This window comes from Felis catus, chromosome X (genome assembly GCF_018350175.1).
Source record: "Felis catus isolate Fca126 chromosome X, F.catus_Fca126_mat1.0, whole genome shotgun sequence".
NCBI lineage: Eukaryota > Metazoa > Chordata > Mammalia > Carnivora > Felidae > Felis > Felis catus.
In genome coordinates, this window is record NC_058386.1 from 111,540,972 (window position 1) to 111,568,293 (window position 27,322).

The 27,322-nt window shown below is 45.7% G+C and overlaps 1 protein-coding gene and 1 pseudogene across 1 annotated transcript; one reads left to right on the forward strand and one right to left on the reverse strand.

Annotated features, from left to right (window-relative positions):
* Nucleotides 1–843: 843 nt before the first annotated feature.
* LOC102901675 lies at nt 844–10,439 on the reverse strand. The gene is made up of 5 exons (XM_023249118.2): nt 10,002–10,439; nt 3,833–4,013; nt 1,980–2,108; nt 1,493–1,586; nt 844–1,135 (listed from the first exon to the last, which is right to left on the reverse strand). The coding sequence occupies exons 1-5, from the start codon at nt 10,437–10,439 to the stop codon at nt 1,036–1,038; spliced, it is 942 nt and encodes a 313-aa protein (XP_023104886.2). The 3' UTR covers nt 844–1,035.
* A 5,164-nt stretch (nt 10,440–15,603) lies between these two features.
* On the forward strand, nt 15,604–18,028 carry LOC123383281 (annotated as a pseudogene).
* Nucleotides 18,029–27,322: the final 9,294 nt, after the last annotated feature.

Below are 27,322 nucleotides of genomic sequence, written 5' to 3' on the forward strand. Positions count from 1 at the left end.
TCGTATGTTCACTATCATCTTGAATTGGCCGGCTCAGTAAATAACGGAATGACTCTTGGAGTCTCAGTGTTCCAGCTTGATGTCAATTCCTTTTGGAACTGAGGCGACTCTGGGAGGCGGCAATGTTCTCTCTTAGCGTCTGGTATGTGACGGCGTTTCTCCCATAACCACATTTGTGTCTTCGGCAGTGAAGAACTGGCAATGTGGGGACCTCCTCCCACTTACTCCTACGATGCATCCAGTAGCAAAATTTGGCTTCCCATCCCCACATCTTGAAGCTCTGCCAGACCAAAGGTTTTCGTTCCAAATGGGGAAATTTTAGCAACAGGTGACCCAGCAATGACTCATTGAAATGGAAGTTGAGACTGCCAGTTAACTACTTGGGATTGCTCATCTGTCTCAGTCAACAGATACAAAGGGGGTTTCTGAACTGGCCGAGGTGGTGGAACTTATCAAGGATATGGAGTTCCCTGCTAAGCAGTGGCTAAGGATAAGGATGTGGGGAAGGTCTAGAACACTTCCTAATATGCCCATGTTTTGTGGTTAGAGTATGCGGAAAGTTACAACCACCCAAATCAGGCAGGACATCTAATGGTCCAGATCCTTCAGTACAGAAGGATTAAGTCACCCGACCCCCAGGCCAAGCACCATGACTAGGTGAGGTGCAGTCTCAGGGCAAAGAAATGGACATTTCCAAAGAAATGGACAGTGAGCAGACACTGTAATAGACACCAGTTATGACCATGTGACCTGCAGAAACTAGGACTGTTCCATAGTCTGATGACTTGATAGTAACTCCCACCTCAGGTGGGAACACAAACAAACACAAGTTACCCTTTCAAATGAACTCGTAGGGCAAAAGCCCAGCTTTTATTAACAACAATTAATAAAATTTTTAAAACTACAACAACTTTTTCTTAGCCTCCGGAAGGCAATTCTCTTAACTAACACATGCTAGGAGGCTTCAGCAATATCCCATTCCGTTCTAGAAGACAGCAATCTGGTTCTTATTTTTTGATTGTTGGGATAACAGGATTATAGGTTTCGGCTATGCTTATCTTTGCTGAGAAATTTGTCAGACTCTATCTTGTCGAGTATCTTCTCAAGGTGCTTAATTAAGTCTCGTCTTTTAAATCTGAAAATGAAGAGACACGTCATGAACCAAAAGACACCCCCCCCAAAAATCCCTATGATGTGGTTCAATCTACATGGGAATAGAAAATGGACCCTGGTGGTAGGGAAAATCCAGCAAATACAAAGAGTGTCGTTCAGGGTCAATGCCCACCTGAAACTCTGTGTGAACAGAAGTCTCCTGGAGCTTGGAAGTATGAGTGAGACTTAGATAATATCGATCTAAATAGCTGCAGAGACAGCACGAATTCTGAGTGAGGACCAGGGTTTGAGAAACGCCAGGCAGTCCCATCCCCACCCCTCCCCCAACACCGCACTGGGCCCCAACGTGAGACGTACTGGAGTTTCTCTCTATACCCACCTTGCTGCTTCCTTGATGGCAAATTCAACAAACTGTCTCCTCACTTTTGGAGGTCCTTGAATTCCTTCAAGCAATTTGAAGATTTTTTCATATTCTGAAGACATTTAGAAAAAAAAACAAATCCCGTCAATATGTCTAAAATACAAAGAGAAGGTAGAACTCAATCTTGGTGTATCTGCTGCCCTAGTAGAGTCATTCGAGGGCTAGAATGTTACATAGTATGCCTACATCCGGACACCTGAACATACCTACCTATGGAATTGTGGTAAACGATAACCAGCTAAGAACTGAAAAAGAACAAAAAAAGAAGTCTCCTGGGACATTTCAGTCAGAATAAAAATGAGCTATCCTAAATCACGGGAGAACCCCATTCTGGAAACAGATCAACCTCAAGAGGCAAGCCGGATTTATTCCAAGTCGTGAAATGAGAAGGGCTTCCCATGGGTTTTTGTTTGTTTGTCTGGATACAAGTTTTGACGCTACTTACTTCGTCCAAACTGGCGAATTTCCTTCATGATTTGATGTTTTACATCACTATTCATCGCCTCTGGATTGAATGACAACGTATCCGGCATCATTCCGAACAGCACAGACTTCCTGGCGACCTTGGGGTCATCTGTAGAGAGACAGCGGGGGAATGATTCGTCCCGCCAGTGAATTGCTACCAGGTTTGTGACTCAGCCCACCTTTGCCGAGACGGGTTAAGTCATGAGACGGAGAATCCAACTGGTTGGCGTGGAATACCGTCTCCTGCCATATTCACAGGCTCTGGGGGAACGGAGTTTGACAAGAAGCCATCAGTGTGGGTCGACCACTTTCCCTCACCTCCCCGTGGATATTGTGACTGACAGGAGCGTGTAGAAGCTAACTTTAGAGACTGAGCTGCAGTTAGGTACAGGGGTGTTTGAACAACCCCACAGAGACATTCATGTACTCCACGGTTTCTTAAATTTTGTATTTCATAGCAGAAATACAGGCCAGAGGAAAATCTCAGACCTGACATATTCTCATGGGGAGGTCAGGTAATACACGTAAAATGGACAAAGGAAACAACACAGTGTGAATGTGCGTTGGGAAGGAAGACATCAGGGATGTGAGAGAGAGCAGGAAGGGGAGTCTCCTTGACCCCGGGGTCGGGCAGGGTCCTCTGAGGAGGTGACCCCTGGGCAGAGTCTGGAACAGGAGACAGGGCGGCCTGTGCACGTGAGGAGGACTTCTGGCTGCCCTGAGGGCCGGTGCAGGGCCCCTAGGAGGGGACGAGCCGGGGCCGTGGAGCAAAGAACTGAGGCAGAGAGAACAAGGAGGACACCCAGAGGACGCGTGCAGGAGAGGAGGGCAGGCCCGGGTCCTGCAGAGCGTGTAGACCAGCGTCAGGAGCTCCGATTCTGTTCTGAGTGCTCGGGGGAGTTGGTGGCGGGTTTCGGGATGGACGTGGCAGGGTCGGATTTCTGTGTGCACATGGTCAGTCGGGCTGCAGAGGCAGACAGTATGAGTCAGATCAGAGCTACAATGATAGATCAGGGGCGCCTGGGTGGCTCAGTTGGTTTAAGTGTCCGACTCTTGGTTTCGGCTCGGGTCATGGTCTCATGGTTCATGGGATCAAGCCCTGCGTAGGGCTCTGTGCTGACAGCATGGAGCCTGCTTGGGATTCTTTCTCTCCCTCTCTCTCTGCCTCTTCCCTTCTCTCTCTCTCTCCTAAAAATAAATACATAAACGTTTTAAAAAGAATGATAGACCATATAAGAAGCTACTGTAATATCTTGGTGAAAGATCATGTCAGAGAGAATTAGGAGCACAGACAGAAATGGTTGGATTCAGGAATTTTTTACAATATTTATAGGGAGAAAAATAAAGGAAAAGCAGAAGACAAGAATGAAAAGGGGTTACCAGGGCACCTGGGTGGCTCAGTCGGTTAAGCGACCGACTTCGGCTCGGGTCATGATCTCATGGTTTGTGGGTTCAAGCCCCCCATTGGGGTCTGTGCAGACAGGTCAGAGTCTGGAACCTAGTTTGGATTCTGTGTGTCCCTCTCTCTCTCTGCCCTCCCCTGCTCACAATCTGTCTCTCTCTCTGAAAAATAAACATTAACAATTGTTAAGAAAAAGAAGGAAAGCGGTCACCAAAAAAGAGAAGGAAACCAGTCGAGTGGGGAGCTTGGGAATCCGGGAAGGTTTCCAAGTAGGAGAGCGGGAACACCTGTGCCCAGTGTGGCCGAGAAATTAAGGGCAGCGTCACCCAAAGCCGGTGACCTTGAGCGAACTGCTCCCTGGCAGGGAGGAGCCAGAGGCCAGGCTGCACTGGGGCAGGTCAGGAAGGGGAGCGGGGCACAGGCATCCTCACCATCTTCCAAAGACACGGCTGAGCCCCCGGCCTGGAATGCTGCCTCTTCTTCCGGCATCACTGACAGCAGCCCCCTGGTCAGCCTACTCTTACACAGAGGAGAAGTCATGAGTTCTCTATGACGTTTCATTTGCTTCTCGGGCCCAACAGTAGACTCCTCTGCTTTATCTGTCATCATTTCCTGAGAAATACCAAGAAACACAGTCCATCAACGACAAAAATGCAACCATTGTAAAACCGCCTCGTACATACGTGTATACAACATGCATCGGCATCATTGTGAGTTTTCTCGGAGGCCAAGGTTTACCAGGCCCTCACAAACACCCTGTTCTCAAGAAAGCCAGCCTCATTTCCATCCAGTCTAGGGGGCAAACGGAGGAAGCTAACATAGAAGACTATACAAAGTCAAACATGTTATAATCATAATTAATCACAGTGCTTAGGGAATGAGCAACTCTCATCAGCCAAACGTGGATGAAAATATGATTACCTCTTTGAAGAAGTACAAACCAATCTGTGTCAACCTGTTAGGGGAAATAGTTCTTCTTTTCTGTTCTCTTTTTAGGAGGCCACTACAAACCTGTTCACAACAGCTGACAAGACAATGGAAGGAAAAAGAAAACCTAAAGGCCAAGATCTCTCCTGAACTTAGACACAAAAATCCTAAACAAAAGTTTAGCAAATAAAATATAATAGTATCCTGAAGGATGCACGTCCTGTCTTAGGAGGGGGGGTTATTGCAGAAAGGCAATATTGTTTTGAAATTTGAAAATCAATGTGATGTGTCGCATTAACAAGCAAACAAAAAAAGGAAAAAACCATATAAGTTATATAAATGGATTAAATTTCAACACCTATTCATGACAAAAACAATTAGCAACTTAGAATACAGGGTGACTTCCTTAATCTCATAAAGCACATGTACAAGAGAAAACTATAATAAATGCCATACTTAATAGTGAAATATCAAAACAGTTTTTCCCGAGTTTGGAAGAAAGGCAAGGATGTCCACTGTCCACTCAATAATTTCCGGAAGGTCCTAAAAAGTGCAGTAGCACCCGGAAAATATAATAGTTATAAAGTTTGGAAAGGAAGAAGTAAAACTGTCATTATTCACAGATGAAATTGTTCTCTATATAGAATATGCAAAAGAATACAAATCATTAGAGTTAATAAGTGAATTTAGTCAAGTTATAAGATATAATAAAAACCACTTTTTCTATTTCTGCAACAAATAATCAGAAAAGAAAATTTTAAATGCCACTGAAAATAGTATCAAATACATCAAATATCTGAACCTAATGAGAGATGTGCTAAAGCATGACATGAAAAGAACAAAACATCACTGAGAAATTAAAGACTCCAGGAAATGAGGAGAAATACTTTTTGCATAGATTGAAATTCTTGTTGGTAAGACTCATTATGATCAAATCTCCCCCAGGTGATCTCTACCAATCCTGCTTAAAATCCCACCATGTTAGTGGGTTGTTTTTTTTTGTTTTTTTTTTTTTGAAAAATTAACAAGCAGATAGCAAAAAGTCTATGGATACCTAAGGACTCAGAATACACAAGACAGTCTTGAGGAAAAAGAACAAAGTTGGAAGACACACCCTACCAGATATGAAGATTCACTATAAAAATGCTGTCATTAAAACAGTGTGGTCAGGGGCGCCTGGGTGGCGCAGTCGGTTAAGCGTCCGACTTCAGCCAGGTCACGATCTCATGGTCCGTGAGCTCGAGCCCCGCGTCAGGCTCTGGGCTGACGGCTCAGAGCCTGGAGCCTGTTTCCGATTCTGTGTCTCCCTTTCTCTCTGCCCCTCCTCCATTCATGCTCTGTCTCTCTCTGTCCCCAAAATAAGTAAACGTTGAAAAAAAAAATTAAAAAAAAAAAACAAAAAAAAACCAGTGTGGTCAGGGTGCCTGGATGGCTCAGTCGGTTAAGCATCCAACTTCGGCTCAGGTCATGATCTCCCAGTTCATGGGTTTGAGCCCTGCATCGGGCTCTCTGCTGTCAGCAGGGAGCCTGTTTTGGATCCTCTGTCCCCCTCTCTCCGCCCCTCCCCTGCTCGTTCTTTTTCTCTCTCTCTCAAAGATAAATATTAAAAAAAAAAAAAACAGTGTGGTCATGAAGTAAGTTTGGGCAAACACACCAGTGGAAGGGCAGAGGACCTAGAAACAAACCTGGAAATACAAAACAGCTAGATTCATCACATAAGAGTCCCTTCAAATCATTGTGGAAAGGATACTGTCTTTGATAAATCCACATGATAGGTACAGAGGGAGAAAATGAACCTTTATTCTTACCCCGTTTCATTCCATAAAACTTTATTAGAGATGAATAGGGGATCTAGTAGAAAACTTAGGATATTATCTTCATGGCTTTAGGGTAAACAGAGATTTTTTTAACAAAGAGAAAAGAAGCACTGGCTAAAAGTAATAGATTGTTTAATTGGATAGAATTAAATTTAAAACCTCTGTTCATCAAAAAGATGCTTTTAAGAGAGAGTAAAAGCAAAACAGATTGGTAGGAGAGACTCAAAATTGTGTATATACATAGTTGGACAAACATTTATATATAAATATTCATATATTCATATATATTTATAATGTATAAATATATAGTAAATATAAATAATATGTAAATTTTGTGTATTTAAATATATAAACATGTATGTATAACTGGAGATATATATATATATATATATATATATATATATACACTTCTCTCTCCAAAAATTGCTGGAATCCAGAATGTATCTACGTAGAACTATATCAGTTTAAAACTTACAAACATTCCAGGTGCCCCTGGTGGCTCAGTCAGTTAAGCGTTCGACTCTTGATCTCAGCTCAGGTCATGATATCATGGTTTGTGAGTTCAAGCCCCACATTGGGATCCTCACTGATAGCGTGGAGCCTGCTTGGGATTCTGTCTCTCCCTCTCTCTCAAAATAAATCAATAAACTTAAAAAGTTTACAAACATCCCAGTAAAATATAAGCAAATGACCCAAAGAGGCACTTAATAGAGACATACCCAAATGGTCAATCCATATCTAAAAGGCGCTCAACTTCATTAATCAGCAGAGAAATGCAGTTTAAACATCATGAGAGGTCCCTGTACAGCCCCCAGAGTGGCCTAGATTCCCAAATGTCTGTAGAGTGTTTATAACGCGGTGCATCTAGAACTCTTATCCATTGCTGGACCCAGACTCCCACCCAGATTCCAAGGCCATAGCTGAAAGGTGACACAGAACTTTCAAGGCTGAGATAAATCAAGGAAAATACAACTGAGCAACCTGGTGTCAGTTGAAACAGGGTAATTCTGGAGATACAGGAAGCATGAACTGATGAAGAGTTTTTTTAAGATGTTGCTGTTTGAACAACTCAGCCTTGACTTTTGTCTGCAAAGAGTGTGGGCTGCCCTAGTTTGTGTTAGGAGGGGCACAGTTCTGGTACGACCCTGTGAGGGAGAGGACGCGTGGTTCCCCAAAAGGACACAATAGACAAAAACAACGGACATCAGCTTTGCTAGTGAATAAAAACATGTCCCCATACACCCGTTGGTGATTGTTGCTTCTTCTTTAGTGAATTGCTTTTTCTTTAAATGCCCTTAACTTCCCCAACCATTACATTTGTTCTTCTCTGTTAGGTTTTTATATATTAAGACCATATGCCCCATATCTTTCATAGTCATTGTACATACTTTCCCCCTAGTTTGTTGAAAGCTACCCTGTATTCTTTTTTAATTATTTTTTGAAGTTTATTTATTTATTATGAGAGAGAGTGCACAGGAGAGTCAGAGAGACACAGGAGAGTCAGAGAGAGACAGAGACTGAGAGAATCCCAATCAGTGTGGAGCCTGATGTGGGGCTAGAACTGATGAACTGTGAGATTGTGACCTGAGCTGAAACCAAGAGTCAGACGCTTAAACAACCGAGCCATCCAGGCGCCCCCTCTCAGTATTCTTTTTAAAAAGTGTTTGTTTAAAAAAATAAATAAGTAAATAAAATAAAAAGTTTTTGTTTTCGGGGCACCTGCGTGGCTCAGTTGGTTAAGTGTCCAACTCTTGATTTCGGCTCAGGTCATGATGTCACAGTTTGTGAGTTCGAGCCCCACGTCGGGTTCTGTGCTGACAGTGCAGAGCCTGCTTGAGATTTTCTATCTACCTCTCTCTCTGCCCCTCCCCCACTCGCTCTCCATCTCTCTCTCTCAAAAATAAACATTTTTTAAATAAAAATTAAAAAATAATTCTTTTTTTTTTTAATTTTTTTTTTTAACGTTTATTTATTTTTGGGACAGAGAGAGACAGAGCATGAACGGGGGAGGGGCAGAGAGAGAGGGAGACACAGAATCGGAAGCAGGCTCCAGGCTCTGAGCCATCAGCCCAGAGCCCGACGCGGGGCTCGAACTCCCGGACCGCGAGATCGTGACCTGGCTGAAGTCGGACGCTTAACCGACTGCGCCACCCAGGCGCCCCAAAATAATTCTTTTTTTTGCTAGAATGAACCAGTGCCTGTTCAAAATGTTTGAAATGAAATAAAAATACAAAAAAATAAGGAAAAAAGTTAAAAGTAAGTCAAGAAAACACTACATTCCATATAAATGTTAAAATTAAGTACTAACGGGAGTAATTATGGCCAAAGTGACAAGAAAATGTGCCTTCTTGTAAAGTTTCCTAACTGCTGCCATTTATTTGAAGGTTAATGTTTCATGACTTCATCCCCTGCAATACTGTTTCTGCTCATTTATAGATGTGAATTTTATAAAATATTGTCTATAAGTATTATATTATAAATGAAATTTAAAAAGTGGAAAATTACACATATATTGAAAGCTTAACACTACAGAAGCGGTGAAATATCTTTATATTGCTACAAGTACTTTGCAACCATTAAAGCACAGGTTTGACACTAACACTGACCAACTAGAGAAATTGCTGATGATATAAACTTATAGGACACAACAGGTTCTGAGATAGGCAGCACGATCTCGATTTGGGTTAAAACGTATCTGCACATAAAAAAAAAAAACTGCTGAAAGGGAAGATAAAAAATATGTTCATGCTTTACCGTTTTCTCTTCGTATTTATAACATTTCATCTTTTCCCCAATAGGAACAAGTTTTATTTTTAAAATCAGAATAAAATGTCGTAGCTAAAAGAAAAAAGATAAATAATAAATCAAAGGACCTCACCCCACAACTGAGACACAGCATCCAAGTAACAGCACCCCCCCAAAGTGCCTCTGCGCGCCCAACGAAGACCTCCCCCCAAAGGCTGAGACAGAGCCCCACACTGCTCCGCAGCCACGGCTGAGACAGCAGCCGGGGCCTAGTCCCCCCCACTGCAGAAGGGACACCTCCTCAGCCAGGGCTGAGGCGGAGCACTCAAGGCGGAGTCCCCCTTCTGTGCACAGATGGACCTTTCCAACAACAGTCTCAGCTCCCCAGATGGCAGCCGCGGGAGCACCAAGAAAGAGCCCAAGCCGCCAGCGCCCAGAAAGGACCCAACGTCAAGTTGTCTCCCCGACGGCTCACACAGAGCCCCCCGAGGGCGACTTTCACTCCAGTCTTAAACACCCGAGGAGCAGCACCCCCACTGGCTGTGACACAGCACCCGTGAAAGCCTCCCCAGGACTCAGCGTCCCCCCCCCCCCCCCGCCCGGGGACCAGTCCGACGCGAGCAAAGCCCACCGCCACCGAGGCTGAGACAGAGCACCCAGGGAAAAGTGCCCCCTCAGGCTGAGCCAAGCCCCGAGGAGAGGCTCCCACAGGCTGAGGCAGTGGCCCTCGTGGGCAGGAATCTGGGGGCCGAGGCAGCGCGCCCGAGGAAACGCTGCCCTCGCACGGCTCGGGTGCACGGCCAGGAAACACCCCCACCCCCACTCACGACTGACATAAGCCCCCGGACAAGAGTCCCCTCCCCAGCACTGAGACGGTTCCACGAGGAAAGGCCCTCGCGGAACTCTGTCTCTCTGACCACCAAGCTGGCCGACGCCCGCTGCCCAGGGAAAGGCCGCCCACCCCGGGCTGAGACCAGAAGCCAAGGAACTGTTTCCACGGAGCTGAGGTAGATCACCCAGCAAGATACCGCACCCAAGGGAGACACGCCTCCCGAGTTCAGGGAGAGCTCCCAGGGAAAAGGAGCCGCGCTCCGAGTGTTAAAAGGCTGACCTTGTTCCCGGAGCCTGGCGGTAACCCGCAAAATGGCAGTGAGGCTGTGGTGCCTCTCACGTGGAACTTTCTAGAAATGTGCCCTCGGGGAGTCGCTGGAAATGCGCCCTCTAAGGGTTCTGGGAGCGGTGTGCACACGTGGAACTTTCTAGAAATGTGCCCTCTGGGAGTCGCTGGAAATGCGCCCTCTAAGGGTTCTGGGAGCGCTGTGCACAGGCACGTGTGTGGCCGCAGGACTGATACATTATTACTTTCCCGGGGGGGTGTAAGCCAAGCTGCAGACCCCGGATGCTGCAGGCCCGCTGCCCTGCAGCGGGCCTGCAGTTCTGGGCGCAGAGCCTGGTGCTGGAGAAGCCTCGGGTCCCCAGGAGGCTGCTGTACCAGCCCCCCAGCGCCAAGAAGCTCGTCTTTCCACCCCCCACGCCCCCCCGCCAGCATGTGTAGGCGCCCCCTACAGACAGACCTCGGTCACTGACGCCACAGGAAAACTTTTAAAGGAACCAGAATATTTTTCACATTTCAGGAAAAAAGGGTGAGTAGGAAGCTGAGTCGGAAAAAATAAAAAACCAGCATACTATATTCACAGGAAAGGAGGAATGCTTATGATAAAAATGAACAAATATTCATGAGGAAAAATTAAAAGCATTTGTTAAGACAGGCGTCTAGCAGAAATTGACATTGCACATTCTCCCTGGGGGAAAAACATTAGAAGTGTTCCAACTAAAATCAAAGCAAGATGAGACTGCCCACCATCACCCCTTCTATTCAACGCTCCCTACAGGAATTCCTACCTTGCACCTTCAGGTAGTAAATGCGCTGTGCACACAGGGGGTCTCCGACTGTTCAATTATGGATAAGCCCCAGAAGTGGTGCTTTTCAGGGTGACTACCAGGCACGTCAAACAGTGACAATTGTCTGGGAATAGAGATTGCTGGGGAGCTGCAATCACTTCTGTCCCTTCCAGTGGCGGACAGCTTGCTGGCATTCAGAGCTACCCTGGATGTGAGGTCATGGGTTTCAAGGCCACCGTGGAGCTGGGGAGGGGGCGGTGGGAATAGTGCTGTTACCACAGCCCAAGGCTCGCTGTTCCTACTGGGATGTAGCCAGGTTTCGGGAGTAAACGCTCTTCTGGCCTGGCAAGCCTTGGCTTACTTCGCCCAGTTGTGAGCCAGTTCATTTAGATACGATGCCTGTGTTCCTATTGCTTTCATGCTGGAGTGGATTTTCACAGGATCTCATTCCACTACCCCCCCCCCCCCCCCCCCCGCGCCTCTTCGTGTATGTTACATTTTGAAAAAAGTCTAAATCCAGTGTATCCGGTTGTAAATTACTTACACTGTTTCTCTTCTTGTTTTGGAAGAAACTAGAATGGGCAGTGCCTGCCTGTTAGGAAAAACTCCCCAATCCAGGCCTCATGCATTGCTTCTCTAGCCAACTGGTTTTCGTGAAATCCACATGGGCATTTGTGAATCCCCTTTCGGAGAGGGTATCAGTTTTTTTATTTTGTGTCACAATTTGCCCCCAGTTTAGTGACTTCAAAAGGTATGCCAAACTTGGTGGATTGAAACAGTGTTTGTTATTTCTTCTCCCACACACAGTTCTGTAGCTTGAAGTCTGGATAGTTTTGACTTGGTTCTCTCCTTTGGGGCTGGAAAGGCCGAGGTCAATATTTTAGCTGCGCTGGGTTCTCATCTGGAAGATCCGGGATGGAATGAGCTTCCAAGTTCACTGGGATTGTTGGCCGAAGTCAGGTCCTTTGTCCCGTGAGACCGGTCCTGGCATTTCTCACAGGCTGTTAGCTAGGGCTCAGTGTCACCTCTAGAGGCCACTGTCAGGCCCTTTTCAGGGGCTCTGTCCACCTCCAAGTGAGCAATGACACGTCAGATTCTTCTCGAGCTTGCTAACTACCTCGGCTGCCTGCAATGCTACCAGCTGGAGGAAACTGCAGAAAAGGCTCAGGAGGGGGGCTCTGGCACTCCCAGGAATCCCACTCTAAAGGTCAGATGGGAGGACACCAATAGGACGATGGGAGAACACCAGAGGGCAAAGGTCACGGGGAACATCTTCAAATTCTTCTCTTCTTTCCAAGAGAAAGAAGTTAAGGTAGCAGGAGTCAGAGCCATGGGTTTTGGGCCCACTTCCTCGTGCAAAGCCCTTGTGGCTTCAGGACCTGCTTGAGTTGATCTTGTACAGCCACTTGCATTGGAAAAGGGGTGCTTCTCTGCACACCCACTGCTGTGACTGGTGGGTCACCCAGGTTAGGACGGGCAGCTCAGGTGACCTGGGAACTCGGTGTCCCTTGGTCAAGCATTCGTTCCTGCTAAGTCCCAGTGGTAGGCCAAATGTTGTTCAAAAGGACCAGGATGACATTTAACGTGTCCAGAAAAGTAGTGCCACTTTGGAGCTGGGGTCCTGTGATCTTGGATAAATCTGATTATTTCTTGTCCCCAATGCACAGTCACACTGGTAAAAGGTTGCAGGCCCCTTTGGGTATGAATGGGAGAAAGATAACAATAGAAACTTTTTTTTTACAAGGTCCTTCCAACAATAGAAATTTCTATAGAAGGGTCCTTCCCTAAGAAGCTTCCCCTTCATACATGAGTCTTTGGGCCTTTAGTGAAGTCTGGGCTTTGGTTGACTCAGGGACCCTTAGTCATTAGTAGAGTAAGAAGTATGGTCTGCAGTGCAGGTGATCCTGTGGGGGTCACCTCTCCATACTCCCGTGTCCCTTTACTATGGTCAATGCAAACTACACCAAGCTCATTTATTCAGGACCAAGGACCATGAACCTCAGGAGACAAAGTTAGGGTCGACCCCCCGTCAGGAAAAGGAGTATCACCAGTCACCAGGTAAGAGGATGTGGAATGGAGAGTGGAAGAAGTAATGATGGAATCAAATGCAGAAAAAAGGACTTTAATAATGAATCTTTACTTCTTTCTTTTCATATGAATTTATCCACATATATATTAACCAAATAATTTTGGTTTTGACACCCTCTCTTCCCTTTGTCTTGCAACACAAGGTGTGTTATTAACTTTTTTTCAGCATTTAAGGTACAGGATGTTAAGTTGGGATGTGAATCAGGTAGCAGAAGAATAAGCAAGGCGAGAAAATATAAGACTTAGTGCCCTCTTTTAGAGAAGGCTTAGGATTTTCTCAGTGTCACGGAGAAAGTCACTTGTAATGTGTCAACTTGTGTCACTTGTAATGTGTCAACTTGGCCAGGCCAAATCACGTCACCCACAATACCCTTTCTGGTATGCATCTGGTTAGCATGTGCCACGGGCAGCTTCTGTGAAGACAGGGGATGGTGTGTGAGGGGAAGCAGCAGCCATTTTGTAGCTCACACACGTTGTTGCTGATTGGCCGATTCACTTCACTGGGGTGAAGTAGCAGCTGGCCCTGCAATTTCTCTCTTTTCCCCTGGATCCTCCTTCGGCGGCTCTACCTTCTGGGCCAGGTGTGTGTGTTTAGCTCCATGCAAAGGGCCCTCTTGGCTTCTATGGGTCACCATCGTCACCAAGGTCAGAGGCAACAAGGATGAGTATGCACTTCAGTCTGTCCTCATAGCGCCCCAGATCACGTTTGTGAGTTCCAGCCTGTTTGCTACCTCCTTACCCTTAGTTGAGATGACAACAACCTTATAGAGCCTGCTTAACTGCCTTCCACATTGTGTAAGGCCATTTTCTTTAACAAATCTATCTATCCATCTGTCTATCTATGTATCCATCCATCCATCTATCCATCTATCCATTCATCTATCCCCCCGACTTCTTCTGCAGCTGGCTGAATGCTAAGCGAGGGAGATGACCAAACCCTTACTAACCCCATTATACCACCGTCTTCTAGACTTGTGAAGACAGCAATCTCTGTGCTGATATCTTCAACTTTGGCCGATTTTGAAATCCACCTTTTAAAATTACCCAGCTGTTAAGTTCAACATTTTTTAAAGGTTATTTATTTATTTATTGAGAGAGAGAGAGAGAGAGAGAGAGCACACATACAGGTGAGCAGGGGAGGGGCAGAGAGAGGGAGAGACAGAATCCAAAGCAGGGTCCGCACTGTCAGTGCAGAGCCAGACGCGGGGCTCAATCTCACGACTGTGAGATCCTGACCTGAGCCAATATCAAGAGTCAGACACTTAACCGACTGAGCCACCCAGGCGCCCCTGAGTTCACCATTTTGGAACCAAAAATGAACAAATACCATTGATGACAATGAGGGATGTTTTGAAGTCCAAATTCTTATGAGCTCGTCTTAAATTTTTATTTTTTTTGATTTTTTTTATTAAAAAAAAATTTTTTTTTCAATGTTTATTTATTTTTGGGACAGAGAGAGACAGAGCATGAACGGGGGAGGGGCAGAGAGAGAGGGAAACACAGAATCAGAAACAGGCTCCAGGCTCCGAGCCATCAGCCCAGAGCCTGACGCGGGGCTCGAACTCACAGACCGCGAGATCGTGACCTGCCTGAAGTCGGACGCTTAACCGACTGCGCCACCCAGGCGCCCCTCATCTTAAATTTTTAAAAGAAAATAGTAGAATTTATTTTTCTCTGAAGGAATGACAAATCCTGAGAGAGACATAACTAGAAATCTCTCCAGCATCAATGAACTTGCGAAAAATCAATAAAATGTATTCTTTTTATATATGCAAAGTCAGTCTTTTGCTACACAAAATATCTGCAAATCAATAAGAGTGTAACACTGCTAAATATAACCTTTGGTATAAACATGAAAAGAAAAATTCGTATTTTGCTTGTCTTTTAGTGTATCTTAAAATTATGTTTTATTCTGCTTTTTTAAATAAAAAATTGTACATGTTTACGTTTTACAACACAGTGTGTGATACACATATACACGGTGAAATGATTATTACAGTCAAGCTAATTAACATCTCCTCACACAGTTACTGTGTGTGTGTGTGTGTGTGTGTGCACGCATGTGGTGACAGCACCAGAAATCTACTCTCTCAGCAAATTGCCAGGATTCAATACAGAATTAGCTAGAGTCACCATGCTGCACATTAGATCTCTAGGCTTCTTCGTCCTACACAACCACAACCGTACACTTCGACCAACGTCTCCCTCTTTTGCTGCTTTAAAAGCGTAGAAGGTGCCAGTCAACCTGCACGCGGTCTTCCCTTCCTGCCTGCCTGACCTGCTCCAAGATCATACCTGGAGACAGTAGCCTTAAGGGACTGCTGGAACCAACTCCACATAACAACTACATTCATTGTATATATACTTGTCTATGTAATATACACACACCCTTTAAAAGCTCCCATTAGTTCTGCTTTTCGGGTCGAAGGTTGACTGATACAGGTTGTGGTCCCGAGAGTGGTTCCAAAGGAACTTAATCTCGACAGTGTGTTCTCTGAATTTGTACTGTGTTTTCTGGAATACGTCTTTAATTAGATTGGAAGGCTTTAATGACCCTGTTTCCAGTGGTAAAGTGGGCACTGTTAGTCCGCAGCAGGAAGTGGCAAAAGCGTTACACAAATTTTCAACTTTTCATACCTATAATCAAGTGCCTATAAAAGACGAGTCTCCGGGTGACTAAGTGTATGATATGTTAAAATATTTTCATCAAAATAAGGAGTATTATGAAGACAAAAGATAAAGAGTATTGTGGAGTAGATTTGTCATTTCTAAAGGAGCCTCAGAACTCGAGGAAAGAAAATGCTGAGCTCAGAACCTTACAGTCTCAGACCAACGTCCAAATGAAGGACCTGAAAAGTCCTGTGACAGGCCTGAAAGAAACCAGTACCTGGTATAGCCACAGGCGCAAGATTTGGGGAATCCAGATCCAAAGTTTAATCTTTGAGGGGCTGAATTACAACACAAACTGAATTTACAACTTCACGGGGTCTCTTCCGCTAATGTTAGGGGAAACTGGGATATCGGAAATTGGAATAGGGATATACGGGTGCATGCCAATGAGTGCGGGTCCCTGAGCCTCTGAATTTCCGGAAGTATCTCTGCCAGGAAAAAGCAGGCCTTCCACTCCTGCCTGAGAAGGGCTATTTCCCCTCCTACCACCACCTCTCACTGCTTCTTAACCTATGACTAGACACGAGTGCCCGCCGGCCAGAAGAGCAGGTTACACAATGAGACCCACGGGGAGATGTGACATTCACCAAAAAGAACAGCGTGATTTTTCCAATAGGTATAGGGTAGCCTGGGGGTAAATGTAGGAGAATGGTTCTAGAGGGAGGGGTAAGGAGGCAGAAGCAGTATATGCTTGGATCTCGCTCGTGTACAAGTTTTTGCGTGGACACGAGCTTCTATTTCTCTTGCATGCCATCAGTGAAATTGCTGGGTCACTTGATACCTTTATGTTTAGTGTTGTGATGAGTTGCCAGGCTGTTCTGGGCAGATGCGCATCATTTTGCATTCCCACCGGCAACGTGGGAAGGTCCCAAGGTCTTCACCCTTGTTAAACACCTGTTAGCAGCTATCCCCCTGGGTGTCAAGTGGTATCTCATTGTGGTTTTGATGTCCAGCTCCCTGGTGACGGAGAAGGTTTGGGGAGAAGGTTTGGGGATCTATTGGCGTGTGTAAGACTGTAAAGATGAGGTCCCCATTGCCTTGCTGAGTGTCATCCAGGAGCCGCTGTCAGCTCCTGCTTTCCTCCGCACCCCTTCTCACGTGGACCCCAACATCTTCCAAGCGGCAAAGGGTGGCCAATCCTTCCTGGCTTCCTCTTCTGCTCCCCAATCAAGAAATCGGCTTGCCTTCAATGGACCCACCTGCGTGCGTCAGGCCCATCCACGGGACGCGACAGCTCCCGGACAGTGGAAACAGGGAGGTTAGGCCAGCTGCAAAAGCCCATCACGGAAGGTCACCGCCGGGGTGGGAGGAGGCTGCGGGGCTGTTGGGAGCAGCGAGGACCAGGACGCGGGGACGCTGGAGGCCCCGGTCGCGGAGCTGGGGTGCGGTAGGGCGGCGGCGGGCGGGGCGTCTTCCCGGTCGCGTGCGGCTCCCTGCAGAGGAGCCGGGGACTCCGAGCGCGCCTCCTAGTGGCGGGGGCGCCTGCAGCCGCGGGGACGGTGGCGCGGGGGCGGGGACGCGCAGAGCCCCAGGGTCGCCGGCGAGCTGAAGGCCTTCGGAGCGGGAACCCTCCCCCCCACCCAGGCCGGGATGAGTCAGCGAGGGCAGCCGCGGGGTTCTGGCGATGGCTGGGCGTGTGCATTTCCGTCCGTTTCCGCAGGTGTCCGTCCTTGCGGCGTCCAGCCGTTGGCAGTGTTGACAGGGATCCCAGGGACTGCCCCAGGGACCAAGAGAAGAATGCAGCTTTGAGGGTGGGATGCGTTAACGCCGAGTACCCCGACTCCTTCGGCCACTGGGGAGAAGCCAAGTTCTCCCAGCCCAAACATCGGTGGGGGGAGGGGCTGCGTTTTGTAAGGGAAAAGGTCAAAAAAACCCTCAGGACGCTGCCCGACTTCACACTTCTGCTGGATGGGGATCACTGCCTAGTCCCCAGGCTTTTACCGTGTCTTCGAAAAGATGGGGAAGTTAGAGGGGACCTAGATAGACTGCCGGGCGCAGTTTCTTTGGCACTGCCCACAAGGTGGGGACGAAAACTTGGCACCCCGCAGACTACACCGCGGGCGGGCCTTCCCCCCGGGATGCGTATCAGAAGCGGAGAGAATGCAGACACTTTCTGTTCTGATGGTGGTTGTCGCGGGGACTGGATTCTTCCATACGTGACAGTACCCTGGCTTCCAGCATTCTGGAAAGTGCGGTTCCTCAAGTGCCCAGCATTTTTCACGCTGGAAACTGGTACGCACCACAAGAAAACCTGTAGTCCATCCACCCAGAATTCCCGCATCGAGCCCCTCTTAAATAATAACAAACAGTACATGTTTCCAGAAACTCTTTATCAGTGAGAAGTTTATTATGGCTGCCATTTCCCCACCCGGGAAACAGGGGTGGGGGGGGGGTATTAGGGACTATGAACTCTGTAAAAGCTATAGAAGACCCCAGAGAAAAGTCACAATTACAGAAGCAAAAGTGACAGTCTTCTAGTTCAGATATTGGCCCAATCAGGATACATAATCGAATGACAGGGCGTGGGAACCAGATTCTGCTTTAATACAAAAAAGAAGAAATCTTATAAAAGGTGTCCAAATATAGTAAACATTTCCAGTTATAGCTGCTTAAGATTTAAAACTTAGGGGGCGCCTGGGTGGCTCAGTTGGTTAAGCATCTGACTCTTGGTTTTAGCTCAGGTCATGATCTCACAGTTCCTGAGATTGAGCCCCCCCCTTAGACTGCTGTGCGCTGACAGCGTGGAGCCTGCTTGGGATTCTCTCCCTCTCTCTTTGCTCCTTCCCTGCCCATGTTCGTTCTCTCTCTCTCTCTCTCTCTCTCTCTCTCTCTCTCTCTCTCAAAAATAAATAAGTAAACTTTAAAAAAAAAAAGATTTAAAACTTGGGTTTTCATTTTGGGAGTGGCATTTTATTTTTTATTTTCTTTTTAAAATTTATTTATTTTGAGAGAGAGAGAATACAAGGGGAGAGGCAGAGAGAGAGAGGGAGACAAGGAGAGAATCCCAAACAGGCCCCACATTCTCTGTGCAGAGCCAGACACAGGGCCCGAACTCAAAAACCCCGAGATCATGGCCACCCAGGTGCTCCAGGGGTGGTATTTTAAAGTTCAACTCATAGCTGCTAAAGGTCATCAATCAAAAATAAAGGAGGGGAGGGGAGGGGAGGGGAGGGGAGGGGAGGGGAAACCTTAGTAAACTGCATCTCGTAATCATTTTATCTGGAACTTTATATACTTTCCCACTTTCAAAGCTTAGTTTAAATACAGCAAAATTTATATAAAATTCCCACTGCAGTACAAAGCATTACAACGAAATCGTTAGAGTGTTGAATGGAACATGCTAGTTCACTCTTGACACATTTGTTCGGAAGGGGTTGCTTCACTGGCTTTATAATTCAAAAAATAGGTTTTTAAGCCCCCTGTGAGAGGAGAGCGATTTTCAGTATTACAGACTCCTGAACCACTGTGTTAAGATGTGCCTGGGCTTTGGGACCTTCATAAAACATACTCTCATCTGGATTCTATTTGATTGATAACAAAGTTTGAACAGTGTTTTCACCTCACCGGTAGAAACACCGTTGTTTGGGGTTTTCGTTTAATGCTACCACAATAAAATACGCATTTTGGCATTAAAAAATCCGACCTCGGGGCACCTGGGTGGCGCAGTCGGTTGAGCGTCCGACTTCAGCCAGGTCGCGATCTCGCGGTCCGTGAGTTCGAGCCCCGCGTCAGGCTCTGGCCTGATGGCTCAGAGCCTGGAGCCTGTTTCCGATTCTGTGTCTCCCTCTCTCTCTGACCCTCCCTCGTTCATGCTCTGTCTCTCTCTGTCCCAAAAATAAAATAAAAACGCTGAAAAAAAAATTAAAAAAAAAAAAATCCGACCTCAGCAGTACGCATATTAGTGTCTGAATAACCAGACGACTGGACTATGGTGGGGGCATACTTAGAACCCTGCCTCCTACGCAGGCCAAAAGTGGACAACTGCTGTGCTACAGCCCCACCTGCGACAGCCCTGAAGGACAGTGGTGAAGAGGAAGCCTCCCAGAGGGAAGATTGTGAGCAGTGCGCTTGCTTGGCCATGCTGCCTGGGGGAGAGATGGCCAGCGGTATGAGTGTATGGCCATGCATATGCCACGTCCGAGTCGTTAGCTGAATGGTCAGGGACTTTGAAAATACATGACTGAAAATTGGTGGCAAGGAGGTCTAGGGAAGACGTATGTGGATACACTTATCTGAAGAGACATATGAAGGGAAGTGTGTGTCATGGGTGATCTGCCAATCTAACTTGGCAACTAACCTTACCGGCACAAACATTCAATATTCTGATGGCTAGCATACCCATTTGGTAAATATCCATCAGGCTCTTCCCCAGCAGCCATGTCAGAACCCAGGGGGGTCAAGAACTAAGTGGCCAAGTGGCAGGGATGGAGGTTGTGCTCAGCACCATGGGCCTCCACTCACCAAGGCTGACCTCACCACAGCCACTGCTGAGTGTCCCATCTTCTGAGGGCCAGAAGCAGGGCCAACATGGAGCCCCTGATACGGCACCAGTCTCCAGAGTGATCAGCCAGCTACCAGGTGGCAGGGAGTTCACTCTAGAACACTTCTATTAAGGAAGGGGCAATGCTTTGTGCTCACCCAAACAGATACTTACTCTGGATATGGATTTTCCTTCCCACCTGTAGTGCTTTGGAGAAACCAATATTTGTTGATTTGAAAAATGCCTTATTCACACCCTACGACCCACCAATTGCATTACTGGGAATTTATCCAAAGGATACAGAAATGCAGATTCGAAGGGGCACATGTACCCCACTGTTTATAGCAGTACTATCAACAGTAGTGAAAGTATGGAAAGAGCCCAAACGTCCATCAACTGATGAATGGATTAAGAAGATGTGATGAACATATACACGATGGACTACTACTTGGCGATGAAAAAGAATGAAGTCTTGCCATTTGCAACAACTAGAGGTTGGAACTAGAAGGTATTATGCTAAGCAAAATAAGTCAGTCAGAGACAGACAGATATCATTTGATTTCACTCATAAATGGAATTTGAGAAACTTAACAGATGCCCATAGGGGAAGGGAAGGAAAAATAAGATAAAAACAGAAAGGGAGGCAAACCATAAGATACACTTAAATATAGAGAACAAACTGAGGGTTGATGGGAGTGGGGGGTGGGGGGTGGATTAAACGGGTGATGGGCATTAAGGAGGGCACTTTTCGGGATGAGCACTGGGTGTCATATATAAGTGATGAATCACTGGGTTCTACTCCTGAAGTCAAGACATACACTATATGTTAACTAACTTGAGAATAAAAAAAAAAGAAAAGAGAAAAGGAAAAGGAAAAGGAAAAGGAAAAGGAAAGAAAAGAAACGGAGGGGCGCCTAGGTGGCTCAGTTGGTTAAGCGTCCGACTTCGGCTCATGTCATGATCTCATGGTTTGTGAGTTCGAGCCCCGTGTCTGGCTCTGTGATGACAGCTCAGAGCCTGGAGCTTGCTTCGGATTCTGTGTCTCCCCCTCTGTCTGTCCCTCCCATGTTCATGCTCTGTCTCTCTCTCTCTCTCTCTCTCTCTCTCTCTCTCTCTCTCTCTCTCAATAATAAATAAACGTTAAAAAATTTTTAAAGAAAAGAAAACTGCCTTATTCACCATATCATGGCATTTCAAACAGCATCACTTCTAAACAAGAAACCCATTTCATAGGAGATGAGTGCAGCAATTGAGCAATATTCGTGGAATTCACTGGTCTTCGGTTTCTCCTCATCCTGAAGTGGAATGACTTTTGGAAGACCTCCATTGTTTCTAGCTTAGTGGCAGTAATTTGAGGGTCTGGGGCAACAGCCTCTAGGAGATGGTCACCATTTATCTAAGCACGAACATGCATAGATACGTGGTGCCGTTCCTCTTGTCACATGGCTTTATGGATCCTGCAATCAAGGTATGGAAATGGGTATGCCTCCCCTCACTTTTACCCCTAGCAATACAATAGAAAATTTTTGCTTCCTGTCCCCGTGATAACAGATCTAGCTCTTCTGGACCAGAGGTCTTAGTTCCAAAGAAAGAAATGCTTTCACCAGGGGATAAAACAATGACTCCATTGAATGGGAAGTTGAGACTTCCAGCTGGCCACTTTGGACTCCCCAGACCTCTCGATCGACAGGAAAAGAAGGGCTGTACTGTATTGGCTGTGGTGACTGAACCTGACTATCAAAGGCAAATTGAGTTCCTACTACAAAAGTGCTACGGAGGAGTATGTCTGACATATCTAGAGAGCTTCCTGATACACCCGTGTTCCGCGATTAGTCAATGGATGACGTATGTATATCACATCATCACGGTATGCATTTTAAATATCTTACACTTTTACTTGTCAATGAAGCTGGGAAAAAAAGTCAATAGATAATAATAATAACCTGAGAGAGAACATCTAATGCCCAAACCATTCAGGAATGAAGGTTTGAGTCATCTCCCCAGGCAAGGACTCAAGAGGAGCTGAGGGGCTGGCAGAGGACAAGGGTTGTGAAAGAAGGCAGTTATAGGGGCACCTGGGTGGCTCAGTCACATAAGCATCTGCCTCTTGATTTCAGCTCAGGTCATGATCTCACGGTGTGTGAGATTGAGCCCCGAGTTGGGGGCTCCACGCTGACAACATGGAGCCTGCCTGGGATTCTCTTTCTCCCTCTCATTCTGTTCCTCCCCTGTGCGCTCACTCTCTCTCTCTCTCTCTCTCTCTCTCTCTCTCAAAATAAATAAATAAACATTTTTTTAAAATAAATAAACTTAAAAGAAGAAGGTAGTTATAAGTGCCAGCAATGTGATCTGCTGCAGAAACCAGGAATATAATAGCTTCTGCCTGAAGAGTTACTAACACACATCTCCTCGAGTGGGAAAACAAACAAGTAAGAAAGCCAACTGTATTTTCAAAGGATATCCTTAGGGCTAAAGCCAAACTTTACAGATGGAGAATCATAACATTAAAAAGCTCCGTTGCTTTTTCTTAACCTCTGGAAGGCAATTCCCTTGAGTGTCACCTTCTAGGAAACCAGAAAAATCCAGCATCATTCTACGGCACAGCAAACCTATCCTTGTTTTTCCCAGAGAGTTGCGATAACAGGTTATGTTTTTGATGTAATTAGCTCTGTTATGAAGATGGTGAATGAAAATTAACTTTTTCTCGTACCTTCTCAAGGTCCTGAATCTTTTTTTTTAACCTGAAAATAAACAGAAATGCCATTAACCAAAAGATGCCTAAAACATCTATGCTATGCAAGACATTGTGGGGGATACAAAACATGGGACTATAAAATGAATCTACATGAAAGGTTGCAGGATACAAAATCAACACACAAAAATCAGCTGTGTTTCTGTACACTAACAATGAAATACCTGAAATGAAAATGAAGAAAACAATTCCATCTATAATACCATCACAAGGAATAAAATACTTAGCAATAAACCCAACAAAGAAAGTGACACGTTTGTGCATTGAAAACTACAAGACATTGCCCAAATGGGGTGCCTGGCTAGCTCGGTTGGTAGAACATGTGACTCTTGATCTTGGGGTCATGAGTGTGAGCCCCACATTGGGTGTAGAGTTTACTTTAAAAACTCACTGAAACAGGCACCTGAGTGGCTCAGTTGGTTGAGCGTCCGGCTCTTGATTTCAGCTCAGGTCGTGATCTCAAGATTTGCGAGATCAGTCCCCGAGTCAGGCTCGACACTGACAACATGGAGCTTGCTTGGGATTCTCTCTCTCTCTCTCTCTCTCTCTCTCTCTCTCTCTCTCTCTCTCTCTCAAAATAAATAAACTTAAGGGGCACCGGGGTGGCTCATTCAGTTGAGCGTCCAACTCTTGATTTCAGCTCAGGGTTCATGGGATCGAGCCCTGTGTTGGGCTCCATGCTGAACATGGAGCCTGCTTAAGATTCTCTCTCTCCCTCTGTCCCTCTCCCCCACTCATGCACTCGCTCTCTCTCTAAAAGTAAAAAAAAAAAAATTAAATTGCGGACAGAAATTAAGATGATACAAATAAATGGAAAGACATCCCATGTCCATAGATTGGAAGGTTTAATATTGTTAAGATGCTTATACTACCCAAAGCAATCTACAGTGCAGCCCCTACCAAAATCACAATGGCATTTTGTGCAAAAATAGAAAAATTCATCCTAAAATTCATATGGAATCTCAAGAGACACTGAATAGCCAAAACTATTTTGAAAAGGAGGAAAACACCGGAGGACTCAAGCACCTGGGTGTCTCAGTCAGGTAAGCGACTGACTCTTGATTTCCACTCAGATCATGATCTCACAAGCCCCACATTGGGCTCTGGGCTGACAGCATAGAGCCTGCTTGGGATTCTCTCTCTCTGCCCCTCTCCTGCTCTCACTCTCTCCGTCTCTCTCAAAATAAATAAATAAACTTAAAAAATGGGAAGACTCACATTCCTAATTCCAAAATGTATTACAAAGCTTCAGTAACTAAAACAGTGTGGTACTGGTGGGAAGATCCACAAAGAGACCAATAATAGGATAGAGATCCTAGAAATAAATCCTTGCATATATGGTCAAATTCTCTTCTACAAGAGCGCCAAGACCACTCAATGGGGAAAGGAGTCTCTTCAAAAAATGGTACTGGGGGGTGGGACGGGGGTGCTTGGCTGGTTCAGTCAGTAGAACATGTGATTCTTGATATCAGAGTCACGAGTTCAAGCTCCACATTTGGCGTGGAACCTGCTTTAAAAAAATTTTTTAATGGTACTGGGAAAACTGGATAGTCACATAAAAAAGAATAAAGTGCGGCCCTTATCTCACACCATAAACAAAAAAAACTCAAAATGGATTAAAGACTTCAATGTAACACCTACAATGATAAAACTCCTGAAAGAAAACATAGACGGGAAGTTCCTTGACATTGGATTTGGCAATAATTTCTTAGATATAACACCAAAAGGCAAAATAGTGCTGGATATAGAGAAGGCTTTTGAAAGTGAGGGAGTTCAGGAGTTCAGGAGTTCAGTTTATTTATTTATTTATTTATTTATTTATTTATTTATTTATTTATTTTAATGCTTGTTTATTTTAGAGACAGAGGGAGACAGAGCGAGAGTGGGGGATGGGCAGAGAGAGAGGGAGACAGAGAATCCGAAACAGGCTCCAGGCTCTGAGCTGTCAGCACAGAGCCCGATGCGGGGCTCAAACCCACGAACTGTGAGATCATGATCTGAGCCGAAGTCGGACGCTCAACCCACTGAGCCACCCAGGCACCCCAAGGAGTTCAGTTTAAATGTGTGGAACGGGTTGAGTTTTAAATGTCTCTTAGCCATGCAAGCGGAGGTACCATGTATGCATTTGAATTTGAGTCTGGAGTTCAGGAGCAAGCTGTAATCTAGAGGTATAAACTTGGGAGTTGTTGAAATACACATCGTATTTAAAGTTCCAAGACTATGTGGGACCATCTAGGGAGAGGCTACGTTCAAGGGGAAGAAGGCCCAGGATTCGAATTAGTGCCCCTACAATACTTAGTGTCGGGAATGAAAAACAACAACCAGAGAAAGAGAATGAAAAAGAGGGAAGAGATCAGGAAAATGGGGTTTCTGGAAACCCGAGAAGTTTTTCGTGGGGGACTGAGCGAATGACTGTGTCAAATGCTGCTGAGAAGTTCAAGGCAACACAGTTTCAGGTAGAGCGGAGGAGGTAGGAGCCAGGCTGCACTGGGTTAGAGTGTGAACAGGAGGTGAGGACTGCAGAGAGTGAACACAGGCCCATCTTCCGGTTGAGCCCGTCATCTTCTACTGCCCCCAGAGACCCGCTTCATCCTACTGACTCTTACAGCAGCTCCAACTGGTTGCACATTATTAGATTCTTTTTCGTTTGTTTGCAAGCATGCTCGTATCTGTTCCTCAAAGACATAATTACCATCTTCCTTCCTATTTCATTAACAGCAAGGCCATACTCTACCTTCTCTTAGATGACGAAGGACCGTCGAGTTCTCCAGGACTTTTCATTGTGTTTTCAAGCCCTGCAGCAAACTCATCTGTCCCATCAGTCACCATTCACTGAAAAGAATCAACCAACATGTCCATTAATGACAAAAAATGTAACCACTGCAAAATCGGAAAGTCTGCATATATGTCTAAAATCATGCATTTGCATCATTAATATAAGTGTTAATCGTGCAACAAGAATTTACCATCCACCAAGAAATGCTCTGTTCTCAGGGCGCCTGGGTGGTTTAGTCAGTTAAGCATCTGACTTGATTCAGGCTCAGGTCACGATCTCATGGTTCATGGGTTCAAGTCCTGTGTTGGGCTCTGTGCTGCCAGCATGGAGCCTGCTTGGGATTCTCTCTCGCCCTCTCTTTCTGCCCCTCTCCCACTCATGCTCTCTCTCTTCAAAATAAATAAATGAACCTAAAAAAATAAATGCTCTGTTCTCAGAAATGCAACTTAATTTTAATGCAGTCTAAGTGAAATGAGGAGGAAGTGAAAATACAAGGGGTTGTCCAAAGTCAAACATGATACAACCATGATTAATCAAAACGTTTGGGGAATGAGTGGCTCTCATCAACCAAAAGGAGCCAAACACGTGGTTACCCATGGACGAGGTATAACCCATTCTGTGTCAACCCTCTTTAGGGGAAATCATTCGAGTGTGTGTGTGTGTGTGTGTGTGTGTGTGTGTGTGTGTGTGTGTGTTTATGCTTTAAATTCATCATTGACAACTATTAATTACCTACCTAATGCTACACATAGATGGTGAAGGGTTAGGTAATTTGAAAATGTTAAGTCCCCAAACACAGGGAAATTCAAATATGTCCATCAAGGTGCCAGGTAGAGAGGGGTGCTTTTCGATGTTGGGGAATAAGGACCAGAAGTATAGAAGGTTATCTTTTTTTATTTTTTTAATGTTCATTTATTTTTGAGAGAGAGAGAGAGCAGAGGAGGGGCAGAGAGAGAGAGGGAGACACAGAATCTGAAGCGGCCTCCAGGCTCTGAGCTGTCAGCACAGAGCCCGACACGGGGCTCGAACTCACAAACCACGAGAACATGACCTGAACCGAAGTCGGACACTTAACCAACTGAGCCACCCAGGCACCCCTAGGTTATCTTTAAGCTGTCAACATCCAAAGGTAACCAAAACTATGCCCCGTGTTATTTGAATAAAATCACAAGAAACAATTTTCCACACCATTTGCATCTTCCACAACAGGAGAGTACAAAGAGGGTGAAAACACTTCATTGAGTACCTGCCAGGTACTGTTCTAAATGCCTTACATGTATTGACTCACTCACTTAATCCCCTGCAGAGCCCTGTGAACTAGGTATGACTATCATTCTCATTGTTATAAATAAGGAAACCAAAGCACAAAAAGATTAAGGAAAATTCTAATTGAAGATTGGGGTAAAACGGAATACCATCAAGTCTAGTTTTTGTGAGACAAGGATTATTACCTGTCCTGTGCCTCGATACCCATGGCCTCTTCCACAAGTGCATATGTGTCCCTCCCATCCCCACTAGGACTGCGATAGAGCCCCGGGGAAGAGCCAGCCTTCAAGGCTTAGAAAGAGCACCCAAGGAAAAGCACAACTCCCAGCAGTGAGTTAACAGCACCAAAGGAAGCATCCTCACCAGGGCTGAAATATAGCACCCAAGGAAAGTCCCCCAAATGCTTAGCTGAGATATGGTGCCGAAGGGAAAGCCCCTCCTCCAGTGTTGACATAAACACCCCAGAAAGAGTGTCACACTTGGGCTGAAATAGAACAA

What these genes read in the sequence shown, in the direction of transcription:
- LOC102901675 (XM_023249118.2), bottom strand. Translation starts at nt 10,439, where the DNA reads ATGCTGGCGGGGGGGCGTGGGGGGTGGAAAGACGAGCTTCTTGGCGCT. An exon ending in CGCCAGGCTCCGGGAACAAG is followed by an intron (nt 4,014 to 10,001) that starts GTCAGCCTTTTA and finishes GGTATTTCTCAG; the next exon opens with GAAATGATGACAGATAAAGC. An exon ending in AGCCGTGTCTTTGGAAGATG is followed by an intron (nt 2,109 to 3,832) that starts GTGAGGATGCCT and finishes GTCTCTCTACAG; the next exon opens with ATGACCCCAAGGTCGCCAGG.